The sequence below is a fragment of the Adiantum capillus-veneris genome, chromosome 30 (assembly GCF_014529385.1).
Source record: "Adiantum capillus-veneris isolate H3 chromosome 30, ASM1452938v2, whole genome shotgun sequence".
NCBI classification, from domain to species: Eukaryota; Viridiplantae; Streptophyta; class Polypodiopsida; order Polypodiales; family Pteridaceae; genus Adiantum; species Adiantum capillus-veneris.
Window position 1 is genome coordinate 45,751,114 of NC_140960.1, and position 13,169 is coordinate 45,764,282.

Below are 13,169 nucleotides of genomic sequence, written 5' to 3' on the forward strand. Positions count from 1 at the left end.
TCAAAGTAGACCACTCTCGCCGACGAGAGTGGGGTCTTCGGAGGAGGGTTTTACAACCTCTCGGTGTCGTATCTCTTCTCTCTCCTTCTCTCAGTCTCATTCACTTGCACGCACAATATCCACTCACTTTGTTCGTGATCATAGCACTCTCCATAAGACAGAAGCTCTCTCCTTCCCTAAGAACTAAAAGGAACCTTGAGCAATAAAGATCACTAGTCTTGAGAAAATACAACATTCATTCCGCTGCACCTTACACCGTAAGTAAAAGGAACCCTTGAGCACAGTTCGGAGCACTCATCTTGAGCAAAGTTCAACATTCACATCCGCTGCACCTTACACAGTCCCCCCATGGCTACCATGAGCAGAAGACCCTCAGTACAATCAATATGATAGAAGTGGGTACTCCCCTGGCCCTATAAATAGGTGCCCAAGGGGAGGTAGGGCAAGGCCTGATGAAAATCCCCACGACCCAACATAAAAAATGATATATGGAAATATATGTGGGCGCCTGGACAAAAGTGGGCGGCCGGTCCCAAACTCGGGCAACCGGACCAGGTACAACCTAGACTATGGGTGGCCAGCCCAGAGACATACTAGCCGTACATGTATGCCTTAGACCTGTGAAGCAGTAGAGTGGTGTAAGTCTACATATATGCATATACAGCTTCTAGGCAAAGGGCTGCCCTATGGAAAGATATTTCTTCCTATCCTTGAACCTCCAATGCACTTCTTTGTGGTGATTTTAGTAATACTCTTGACGTGTATGATAGCACCACAGGCAATTCACATATGTTACTTGTGGAGAGACAGGCATGGGATCATCTCCGTGCTTGTGCACAAATGCTTGATTTATGGCATTCTCTTTATCCTCATGTTTCGGGGTTTACTTTTCAGCATTCTGCTCATCACTCATATAGTGCACGGCTTGATAAATGGTATGCCCTCAATATCCAGCAATATGAGGATTCTGTATTTGATATGCGCCTGGATTACACTTCGCAGTTATCGAACCATCACCCTGTTGTATTGAACTCGTATTTTGGGCAATCAAATCGTGATAGACCTCGTCCATAGAAGCGTCTGCTGCATATTAACAATGCCCGTCTTTCTCATGAGGCCTTTCGTGATATGATTTCTGGACTTATTGCTCCCTTGATTGCTCACATGCATCTTGACCTTGACGTTGCTTGGTTTCGATTTGTTATGCGAGTGCAATGTGCTATTCAAGATTATGGTAAACAATATATGCATTCGACTCGTGGCAATGTTAGAGATGCCAAGCAAGATTGTCAGCATCTGTAGCAATTGGCTGACTCAAGGCCTTTATCTGACTCTGAATTGTCGGATGTGTGAGGCTCGAGCATGCATACAACTTGATGAATTAGAAAGCTTGAAAAATGGGAGACGTGGGCTCGTCAACGAGCTTTTGTGGACAAAGCCTGTGCTTCGAAACAATTTTTCAAGCACTTGCATCACACGAGGGTTTCTCAAGACACTAAGCGTGTGAAACTTCCTTCGGGTGCTTGGTCGTCATCTGAACAAGAACTTGCGAGTGCCTTGGTTTTGCATTATAGTCAGGTCTTTGCTACTCCACCTCGAGCCTTGACAGTGGCCTGTCAGGCACGCCAATTGTTGCCCCTCTCGTGTACGGCCAATCGTTTGCTCTCAAGATGCACAATCCCTTGAGGAACCTTTCACTGACTCTGAATTGAATTGTGCGTTGCATTCATTGGGCCATTGGCAATCCCCTGGCTGGGATGGGCTTACTATGAAGTTCTTTATTCCTTTTTGGGAGACTTTAAAAGAACCTTTGCTTTTCGTGATGAATGCGGCTTGGTAGAAACAAGATTTGCCAAAGTCTTGGAAAGAGGGTTTGCTGAAATTGTTGCCCAAGCAAGCACTTTGTGAGCATTTCTCACGTTGGAGGTCTATTACGTTGATTCCTGTCGAGTATAAGCTATTGGCTAAGATGTTGGTGAATCGGATTAAGGATCACCTTCTTGCAGGGGTACATCAAGTTCAGTATGGTTTCATACCACGTCGTCAAATCAGAATTCCTCTGATTGGCATGCTTTGTTGTGGCCAGGAGACATTGTTTCCGCGAATGTGATTGTCAGGCTATCCAATCGGATGGAATGTCACTTGTTCTCAAAAAGTGGATTAACGTTTAAGCGTCAAATTGCATTACTGGAATCTCTCCACATGGCACTTGCATGTTCGCTTGCGAATTCTTCAAAGTATTACGATGGCCTATGTTCAGTTCTATTTGCCATTATTACATTGGCCTCGGCATTGTCTCACTTCTCTCATGTCATTGATTTTGTCTCACTTGTGGCGTACTCATGCTCACAAAAAAGGCCTGCGTTTGATGTCGCTGGAGAAACTATGTACTCCCAAGTGCTCTGGCGGCCTCAATATTATAGACCTGTGTCGGCATGTTCTTGCTCGGAAAGCTATGTTGTTGCCTACCCTTGTGCAACACACTCAGCCGTGGTCTCTTATGCTTGCTGCACTGTGAAAGGTTGTTACTTCCTTTTTTGGTCATTAGCAACCATCTCTTTGGGAGGTTATGTTTGGCAGGATGGAAGGGTATATTCCTGGATGCCCTCTCACCTCTAATTTGATTTCAGCTTGGCACGAGATTACAATGCATTTATCATGGCATGGTCGTCAGCATCGAGAGGGGAATTCACTTCGGTTGGAGAGCCTTTATTATAATCGGGTTTTCTCTCTTACTTTGGTAGACCGCTCGCCTCGCCAAGCATACTTTCTCGCTTGTCGTGCCTTCAAGTGGTCGGTGATGTGATTGATGAGGCGGGGTACACTTTAAGTTTCCTCTTGTTGCTCGTCATTTTGGATTGGGTATGCATTACCGTCACATTTGGAGAGACATTCACCACATGCTGGTTGAATTTTTGCCGGTTCCACCTTTGTTTGATGAGGATTACATGGCTGATTGGTGTCTCCGGGTAACGCCCTTTCAAGCCATGTCTGCTAGCAATGTTTATGCCCTTCTTTTGCCTCAGCCCCGGGGTGCTGATCATTGTAATGCTCTATGGTCAATGCACAAGCCCGCTACACGGTGGACCAAAACACTTTCTGCCCTTCGGAAGAGCCACTTTCCTTTGAAGGAGCGGTTGTTTCTTTGGCGGTGCCTGCTTGGAGTGCTCCATGTAGGCTCCTTGCTCACTGCACGTCGTATCTGTCACGTTTGTGACTTAGTTACATTACAATACTTACTCATTGATGCAGATACGCGAAGTGCCATGCCAAGGAGGACCCCTGCGCTTGGATGGTCACACCCCTTCGCCCAAGAGATGTGCCTTTTCGCCAAAAGCCACACTCCTTCGACAACTGGTCACACCCCTTCGCTCTACGGGTGCGACTCTTCGCCCAATGGTTGCAGCTCCTTGCCGAAAGGATGTGTCTTTACATCTAAAGTCATGTCTCTTCACCAAGAGATGTGTCTTTTTATTTATGTCTCTTCGTCTCCTATATAAGGAGCCCTTGTATCACACTTTCAATCAATCAATCAAACACAGAGTCTTCTGAGTCTTTCTTTGAGTTGAGTTCAGTTTCTTAAGTCTTAATCATGAGTTAAAGTACTTAATAAAGGATTAGTACCTAGAATCCTCACAGTGGTATCAGAGCAAATTTTTTTCCCGGGACCCTACGGTTGTGAGCCTCTCACCCTCGACGCTACACTCTACCCCCCCCTTTCCCGGCGTTGTATGGAATCGGAAGAACGGTGGCTTACGCACACATCTCAACATGAGGTAACATAAATTACTTATGTTCTCGTATAAAAAAACATAATACGGTCACCCAGAAATAGCAGCATGGCTGTGTGCATATGTGATTCGCGTGCTACTACATGGATAAGAGCGGAAGTGTGTGCCTTTCCAAGTGCTAAGGAGTACTTGTGAACCTGTGAGTACTCGTGAGCACCCCTTTGGCGGACTTCCTGCTCCGACGGGCTGAAATTTTAGGCGGGCTGCTTTGCACCCCTTCGCGGTGTCTCTTCATTGGTGACTCTCCACATGGTCCAACTCACCCCAAGGGCACCCGTCTCAAGAGGCATCCTCAGCACAGCCAGCCGTCGATGGCAACTCTTCGTCACAGAACGCTACACAAGGCAAAAGAGAAGGCTGCGATGACAATTCTGCCCAGCCAGCGTAAGTTTTTTAACAGCCAGCGCTGAATTTAATAAGAGGGCCACCCTTTAAAATTTTAAAGGGCCTTGGCCGACCGCCCAATTAATTTAAGTGGGCACCCATTGGGTACCAAATATTGAAAAAAAATAAAGATTACAGCCAGCGCTATGGGCAATTGCAACCAGCGTGAGTACAATCCGCCGCTCCCTCTTCACCCATTTCTCCGCGCTCTGCAGTCTGGCCTTCGCCTGGTGCGCGCGCGGGATTTCTCGCCATCATGGCCGACGATGCTTTCAACGTTCCAGTGCCCTATCTCTCGTATATAGACGAGATTCCCGATGCCATTTTGCCGTCACATTCGCTCCCGGCACCAGAGGTAATTTTTATTTCGGATACTCCAGAGCCCGAACAATTGGCCGTAACCGAACCAGAGATTATTATAATTCCGGACTCTCCAGAACCCGTTCCAGAACCCGTCCCTGCACCTGTTCCCGTGCCACAGGCCGTGTCGGTCCAGCAGGAATATTTACTTTACGTCACTCACCGCCATGAGACACAGTTCCAGACTTGGGTGGTGTGGCATATTTTTCTAACCTGCGAAACTCCGCATCTTCAGCATTACGAGTTTCTCCTCGGTCGTTACCCCCATCTTGCCTACACACTGGCAGAGTGCAGAGTAGACGTAGTCAACAATATTATATCCCTTCAACCCCCGGTACGTGTTCACATCGAGTTACGCATTCCGGAGTACACACCTCTGTCGCCTACTCCAACAGAAACACCTCCAGTGGAAGAGATCGAGGATCTCGAAGATTCGGACTTCGACTCCGACTTTCTAGCAAAGCTTGGCGACTCATTAGAACCAGCTTCTCCTGTTCCTGCCTCATACTTCTCCAGCGTCTCCTCGATACTCTCTTTGAGGCAAAACCATGTCCCAAGCAGAAGAAAATGGCCAGCAGGCACAGATGCTTGCTCTTCTCAAGGAACAAATGGAAGCTTTACAACAGACTTTTACAACAAGTCTTGCTTCCCTCAACACTCGTTTGGAGCAGATGCAGCAGACGTACACTTCTTCTCGAGCAAACCCATCTGCTGCTACACCCTCTTCTTCAGAAGCTTTAGTGGACGCACACGAAGACGAACCAGATCCTACAGTAGAGGTAGACAATACTGAATTACAGCTTCTTTATAAAAAATTTAATTCCGCACAAAAAAAGAAGCTCGATGTTAAGCTGCCAGAACCATACAATGGTCGCCGCGACAAGCGTGTGCTAGACCAATGGATATTTAAGATGGAGGTCTACCTGTCCAATACGGACTTGGTAGAAAGTAAGAAAGTTGCATTAGCCAGTTCTTTATTTAAAGACACAGCATTCCTGTGGTGGCAACGTAGAGGAGTTGATGGTAAACGCACCCTTTCATGGGACAAATTCCAGCGCTCCATTCGCAAAGCATTTGAACCTGCAAATGCGGACTTTCATGCCCGGTCTTCTCTCCGCCGCCTCAACCAAACAGGTTCCTTGGCCGCGTATCTCACAGAGTTCCAAAGGCTAACTCTGGAGATAGAGACCCTCACTTCCTCGGGATAAACTACACGGTTTTATCGATGGACTCTTGAACCCAACCTGAAGGATGATGTACAAAAGTTTAACCCAACTACACTGGATGCTGCCATTGCTTATGTCGAACGGCTTGGAGACAATCGCCGTCCAACACGGACCACATGGGCAACCAGTCTTCAACCAGTGGCTGCTTTCCTCAACGTGGTCGCCCAAGCAACTTTAACCCTAATCGGCGCTCACTAAAGCAGCCTCAGTCTTCTGGACAACAATTTTCTAGACAGCAGTCTTTTCGGCCTCGGTTCTCTGGACAAGCAGCAACATCATATAACGGTTCCTCTTCCGGCAACAACAATCGGAATCGAGAACAGTTTCGGTCCGACCGCCGACGTAACGGCCGTCGTAATGGTTCAGGAGAACAAGCCTCTTCATCGACTCCCTCCACCTCTAAGTCCAGTAGCACAGGATTGTGCACAATTTTTGGTGGATCACACAGGTGGTATGTATGCCCGAAGCGTCCAAACCCTTCAAATATAAGGCAAAATTCAAATATGGAGTCATGCACAGATGCAGAACACTATCCACCTCCTATAAAAGACAAAGGCAAACAAGCAATTCGTGCGATTAGAGTATCCAAAGTGGTTAGCGCCTTAATGCTAAATGCCCACAATCGCACCTCAGTTCATGTTGATCTTTCTAACCAGGTGCTCAGTCTTCTTGGTTTCATTGGTCAACATCCAATCAATGTGCTCATAGATAGTGGATGTTCCACAAATTTTGTCAGCACTTCTTTAGTCATTAAGCTTTACCTACCCACCTAACAGAGTGTGGAAGCTTTTCAAGTGGAACTTGAAGATGGTTCATTTTTTAACTGCAACAAGAAACTTCAACAGTTACAATTTCAAATTCAGGATTACCAGGATCAATTAAGCTTTGCAGTAATGTCCTTATCACACTACGACATGATTCTTGGTCAATCTTGGCTATATCAGTATGACCCTGTCATCAATTTCAAAGATCATTCGATTCGGCTTTATCAAGAAGTAGAACTTCGTGGTCTTTTTAATGCAAAGCCTATCACCTTGGTCTCAGCTTTACAAGTTAAGCGTTTGGTTCGCAAGCGTGATTGTGCAACAGCCTTGATTATGTTGCGAGAAAAAGAAGCAGAAACGGAAGAAACCTCAAAATCCTCAACATCAACCACTGCTTACTTGCAACAGCCTTTCTTTAAACCATTCGTGGACTTATTTCCTGATGAGCTCCCAACTACATTATCTCCTTGTCGTCCTGTGGATCATACAATCGATTTGATTCCCGGACAACCTCCTCCAATTCGAGCTCCTTATCGCTTTTCATATTCAGAATCTCAAGAAATTCAGCGACAGTTGGAAGATTTATTGGATAAAGGTCATATCCGTCCCAGCAAAAGTCCTTTTGGCGCTCCAGTCTTATTGGTAAAAAAGAAGGATGGCTCCATGCGTCTTTGCATTGATTATCGTGCTCTCAATAAGCTGACAATAAAAAACAAATTTCCTTTACCTCACATCGATGAACTCTTTGATCAACTATTGGGTTCAAGGGTCTATTCCAAGATCGATCTGAGATCAAGTTATCACCAAATTCGCATTAGAATTGGCGATGAATACAAAACAGCTTTTCGGACAAAGTATGGTCATTATGAATTTCTGGTCGTTCCTTTTGGGTTAACCAACGCCCCAGCAACCTTCATGACCTTGATGAATGAAATTTTCGGCGCTTATTTGGATAAATTTGTGATCGTGTACCTCGACGACATCCTTGTCTTTAGTAAAACCATGGCGGATCACAAACAACACTTGCAGATTGTCTTTGAGACATTACGTACAAATGTGTTGTAATTCAACAAAAAGAAAAGCGAGTTTTTCAAAGATCACATGGAATACCTTGGACATGTGATTTCTGCTACAGGGATTGCTGTGGATCCAAAGAAGATTAAGGTCATTGTTGACTGGCCTATACCTCTCACTATTATAGATATGCGATCTTTCTTGGGTCTTGCTAATTTTTATCACACTAAAGTCCATAAGTTCTCAGATATTGCTTCTCCTCTAACGGAATTGACAAAGAAAGATAAGCTACATTGGACTCTTGAAGCAGAAAAGTCTTTCAATGAACTCAAGCATGCTTTGACGACAACACCTATCTTAGCAATTGCAGATTTTACTCAACCATTTGACGTGATAATCGATATTTTTGATGAAGCATCAGGTGGTGTTCTCATGCAAAATGATCGTGTCATTGCTTTTGATAGTCGAAAATTTTCAACAATACAAAGGTGATACCCAATATGATAAGGAATTTTTGGCTATCGTACATGCTTACTACGCTTGGAAACATTACCTTCTTGGCGCAGATTCAGTGGTTAAAACAGATCATCAGTCTTTAACGTATATTTTTACTCAACTAGTGATAAATCCTCGACAAGGAAGATGGGTTGAATTTTTGGCAAATTTTCACATGGTGATTCAGAATATGCCTAGTCTACAAAATGTGGTAGCAGATGCTTTGAGCCGCATGCCTCAAGCAACCAATTTTGCCATTACAAATGTGCAGATGGAAATTCCTGCATGTTTTAAAAATGAATATTTGACAGACAAAGACTTTGGAGATGTTTTTCGAGCCCTCAAATCTCTAAGTCCCACTCCATCAGAGATGAATATGTTTGCAGCATATACAATCGTGGATGAGTTAATCTACTACATGGATCGTATTTGTGTTCCACACAAAGGCTCTTTGAGAAAGATTTTGATACAGGAACATCATGAAGTACCTTTTGCTGCACATCCTGGAATTAACAAAACATATCGGCTTTTGTCAGCAACATATTTTTGGCCGCAGAAGCAAGCAAATGTTATTAAGTTTATAAAAGCTTGTCACTCATGTTAGATCATGAAAGCTTCTCGACAGTTACCTCAAGGTTTACTTCAACCTTTACCCGTGCCTAACGAAAGATGGGAAAGTATCAGCATGGATTTTATTACCACTTTGCCTCGATCCCCTAAAGGCAATGCTCAAATTCTTGTGGTAGTTGATCGATTTTCCAAAATGGCACGTTTTATACCTTGCAAGAAAACAGTTTCTGCTCCAGATGTTGCAACACATTCGTACAACATATTTTCAAATTACATGGATTACCAAAATCCCTCAAATCCGATAGAGATCCAAAGTTTACAGGACATTTCTGGACATCACTATTCAAGTCTCTTGGAACTAATCTATTGTTCAGTTCGGCCTATCATCCTCAAACAGATGGTCAAACAAAAAGAGTGAACCAAATTTTAGAAGAGATGCTTCGACATTACATTCAAACTCGATTAGCATCTTGGAAGGATTATTTGCCACTTGTGGAGTTTGCTTATAACAACTCTCCTCATTCGGTAACTCGAATGACACCATTTCAAGCAGCATATGGACATACTCCTCTTGTGCCTACGAACTTTGTTCTTCAACACAAAGTAGCGTTAGCAGATCAATTGGTTCAAGAAATGCAAGATATCCTTCTACAGATTCGAGATAAATTGCTACATGTCCAACAAGGTTATCAGAAGCAGGCAAATAAGCGTCGTCGATATGCAGAATTTAAAGAAGGTGACTTGGTCTTATTGTATGTAGCACCTCATCGCTACAAAACAGTGAAGTCAGTCTTCCCAAAATTACGACCTCGCTTCTATGGACCTTTCAAGATCATCAAGAAGAATTCAGTTCTCAGCTACAAGTTGGAACTTCCGCCTTCATGGAAAAAATTCATCCAACTTTTCACATTTCCGGGCTCAAACAGTATATTCAAGGAGATTTGCCTGTTGCAGACTTATCTTCTTATGTGCCAGAAATTGAAGATGAACACATTATTCTTGTCCCATAAAAGATTCTCAATGTTCGTCAAAAAGAAACTAGACAAAAGATCATAACTGAATTTCTTATTAAGTGGTTGGACTTAGATGAGTCAGATTCTACTTGGCAAACTGATGAAGAAATGCAACAATACCCTCACCTCCTCCAAGAATTCTTCGACAAACGACAGACTTTCATTTGACATAGGGATTTTATTGTAAGAGGGAGGGAATGTCACGTTTGTGACTTAGTTACATTACAATACTTACTCATTGATGCAGATACGCGAAGTGCCATGCCAAGGAGGACCCCTGCACTTGGATGGTCACACCCCTTCGCCCAAGAGACGTGCCTCTTCGCCAAAAGCCACACTCCTTCGACGACTGGTCACACCCCTTCGCTCTACGGGTGCGACTCTTCGCCCAATGGTTGCAACTCTTAGCCGAAAGGATGTGTCTTTACATCTAAAGTCATGTCTCTTCACCAAGAGATGTGTCTTTTTATTTATGTCTCTTCGTCTCCTATATAAGGAGCCCTTGTATCACACTTTCAATCAATCAATCAAACACAGAGTCTTTTGAGTTTTTCTTTGAGTTCAGTTCAGTTTCTTAAGTCTTAATCATGAGTTTAAGTACTTAATAAAGGATTAGTACCTAGAATCCTCACAGTATCTGCTCCTCTCGTTGTGTTCGTTGCTCTGCTGCAGAAGAGACTGTTAGTCACCTCCATTGGGATTGTTGTATTTCTCGCGGGTTTCTTCGTCATGTGTCAACTGGAATAAACTCCGATTCCCCTTGGTGGTTTTCCATAAAAGGTTCTCGGCTTTCGGCATTCTCCCGCCTTCCTTACAACAATTTGCGATTTTCCTGATGTGGATCAGATATTGGGCTTATTGGACTCTATGGCGTCATTGCAATAGTTGCATGTTCTCTCGGGCTGATGCAGATCCTTTTCAGTTTTCCAAGGTTTCCCTCGAGCAATCTTTACGTTTTGCCTGAGAAGTTGGTGATATCACTTCACACATGCATCGGCTTTCCTATGAATGCTTTTAGCGTTTTGCTGATAAACACTCATGTGTTCTTGCTTTTGTATATGATATTTTCTGTGGGTTTTTCTCGCCTTGAGGTTTCCGACTTGTAAATTAATCCCAAAGAATTACAAAAAAAAAAGTTTGTGTTACTGGTAATTTCATGGAACAAAGGAGCGCACACAACATAGATCCGAGTTACCTGGCGCTGGGTGATGCCAGAAAGTGCTTTTCTGTAGAGAAGAAAACGCCTTGTCGCAATGTAAGAGGGATCGGTATTGGCAATTCCAGGCTCCAAAGCAGCTGCAAATGCTTCCGCAAGGCTCCACGCAGCACCATTCTGCGTTTCTTGAGTGGAATCCTTCCACAGTGATCCTTGATCATTATCTTTCTCTTGCAATCCCGATCTGCTGTACTCCTGGCTATGGAGATCTTGGTTGAGCTCTGCAACGCAAAGCCCCCCTCGTTCCATTTTTCACGGCTTCCAACTTCCACAACGCGGGCTTTAGAAAAATGCCACGTGGCAAAAATGAAGGTAGCTCACCTCCTGCCACCTGTCGACGCGTAACACCCTAAGGACGTTACACCCCCCCCCCCCCCCCCCCCCCCCCGCCCCCCCCCAAAGGATTGCTACGCATGAGGGACACGGCATGGGGCAAGGGACTCAGAGACAGATTGGCCAACAAGTTGGTTTGGACGGCAAGGATGCAAACAAGTGGAGCAATCCATGTTGCATCACTCTCTGCCGCCTCAAATACATACAAGTCCATGCCTCTGAAATCTTACTCCTCTGGTTCTATGTGTTTCAGTTCAAGTGACAACCAATCACAAATACATTGTTCATTCCCTACTATTGATTGGGGCTAGTGGCGACCATAAATACTTTGTTGTATGCATGATGTCTATTATACATGCTTTGCAATACAAATGTGAAATTTTGAGGCTCCTATTCAAAGTTTGATTGCCTATCATACAAACTTAGAGCACTACTAGACTGTAATGCTTCAATCAAGAAACCGTGCATACAACATCCCCACCTTCTATCTGAAGCTAACTCCAATAGTGTCCTTGCTTCCTAGTGAGACTACCTTTTGTTTCTGCAAATTGAAGGCATAAAAGTCAAAAAGGACAATTTCTTACAAGCTACAAGAGTTTGCATCCACCCTGGTGAGAAGTATTGCAGCGTAATCTAAAGCTTCTAGAAAATCACTACCTTTGAAACACCCATAGCCAATAAAATTGAGGTTGACCAAGTGAAGGCATATGGCAAGCAGAAAAATAGCTCTTGAGCTTTTCCTCTCTAGTCAACTATAGGCTCTCATGCTTCTTCTTCTTACATAAGAAAAACGAGTTGAGGTATGGAGAGAGCTTTTTAGCTCCTTTTGAGAGAGTTTTTTTTAGATTTTTGCTCAGTTGAGCAAAAATTTAAAAAAAGCTTCCTCAAAAAGTGTGAGGTCCTCAACCCCAAGAAGATTGGGGTGACTTGATAGATGGCCTTCTTTTATTCTCCTTTTTCGTTGACGACACCCTACTCCGTTTTCACAAAGTAGAGATACGAGCAACAGAAGAGAGGAAGTCCCTTGCCCCACGGCATGGGGCAAGGGACTCAGAGACAGATTGGCCAACAAGTTGGTTTGGACGGCAAGGATGCAAACAAGTGGAGCAATCCATGTTGCATCACTCTCTGCCGCCTCAAATACATACAAGTCCATGCCTCTGAAATCTTACTCCTCTGGTTCTATGTGTTTCAGTTCAAGTGACAACCAATCACAAATACATTGTTCATTCCCTACTATTGATTGGGGCTAGTGGCGACCATAAATACTTTGTTGTATGCATGATGTCTATTATACATGCTTTGCAATACAAATGTGAAATTTTGAGGCTCCTATTCAAAGTTTGATTGCCTATCATACAAACTTAGAGCACTACTAGACTGTAATGCTTCAATCAAGAAACCGTGCATACAACATCCCCACCTTCTATCTGAAGCTAACTCCAATAGTGTCCTTGCTTCCTAGTGAGACTACCTTTTGTTTCTGCAAATTGAAGGCATAAAAGTCAAAAAGGACAATTTCTTACAAGCTACAAGAGTTTGCATCCACCCTGGTGAGAAGTATTGCAGCGTAATCTAAAGCTTCTAGAAAATCACTACCTTTGAAACACCCATAGCCAATAAAATTGAGGTTGACCAAGTGAAGGCATATGGCAAGCAGAAAAATAGCTCTTGAGCTTTTCCTCTCTAGTCAACTATAGGCTCTCATGCTTCTTCTTCTTACATAAGAAAAACGAGTTGAGGTATGGAGAGAGCTTTTTAGCTCCTTTTGAGAGAGTTTTTTTTAGATTTTTGCTCAGTTGAGCAAAAATTTAAAAAAAGCTTCCTCAAAAAGTGTGAGGTCCTCAACCCCAAGAAGATTGGGGTGACTTGATAGATGGCCTTCTTTTATTCTCCTTTTTCGTTGACGACACCCTACTCCGTTTTCACAAAGTAGAGATACGAGCAACAGAAGAGAGGAAGTCCCTTGCCCCACGGCATGGGGCAAGGGACTCAGAGACAGA

General features: G+C 43.9%; 1 protein-coding gene across 2 annotated transcripts in view; it reads right to left on the reverse strand.

Moving 5' to 3' along the window:
• Positions 1-11,181, reverse strand: part of LOC147417886 (Transducin/WD40 repeat-like superfamily protein) — a 99,089-nt gene extending 87,908 nt beyond the window's left edge. Inside the window, exon 1 of one of the 2 annotated variants that reach the window (XM_086506680.1) lies at positions 10,813-11,181. In XM_086506680.1, coding sequence (XP_086362806.1) covers positions 10,813-11,082 — 270 coding nt within the window. In that variant the 5' untranslated portion in view covers positions 11,083-11,181. The remainder of the gene's footprint in view (positions 1-10,812) is intronic. The other variant, XM_086506679.1, reaches the window with a different exon arrangement.
• Positions 11,182-13,169: the final 1,988 nt, after the last annotated feature.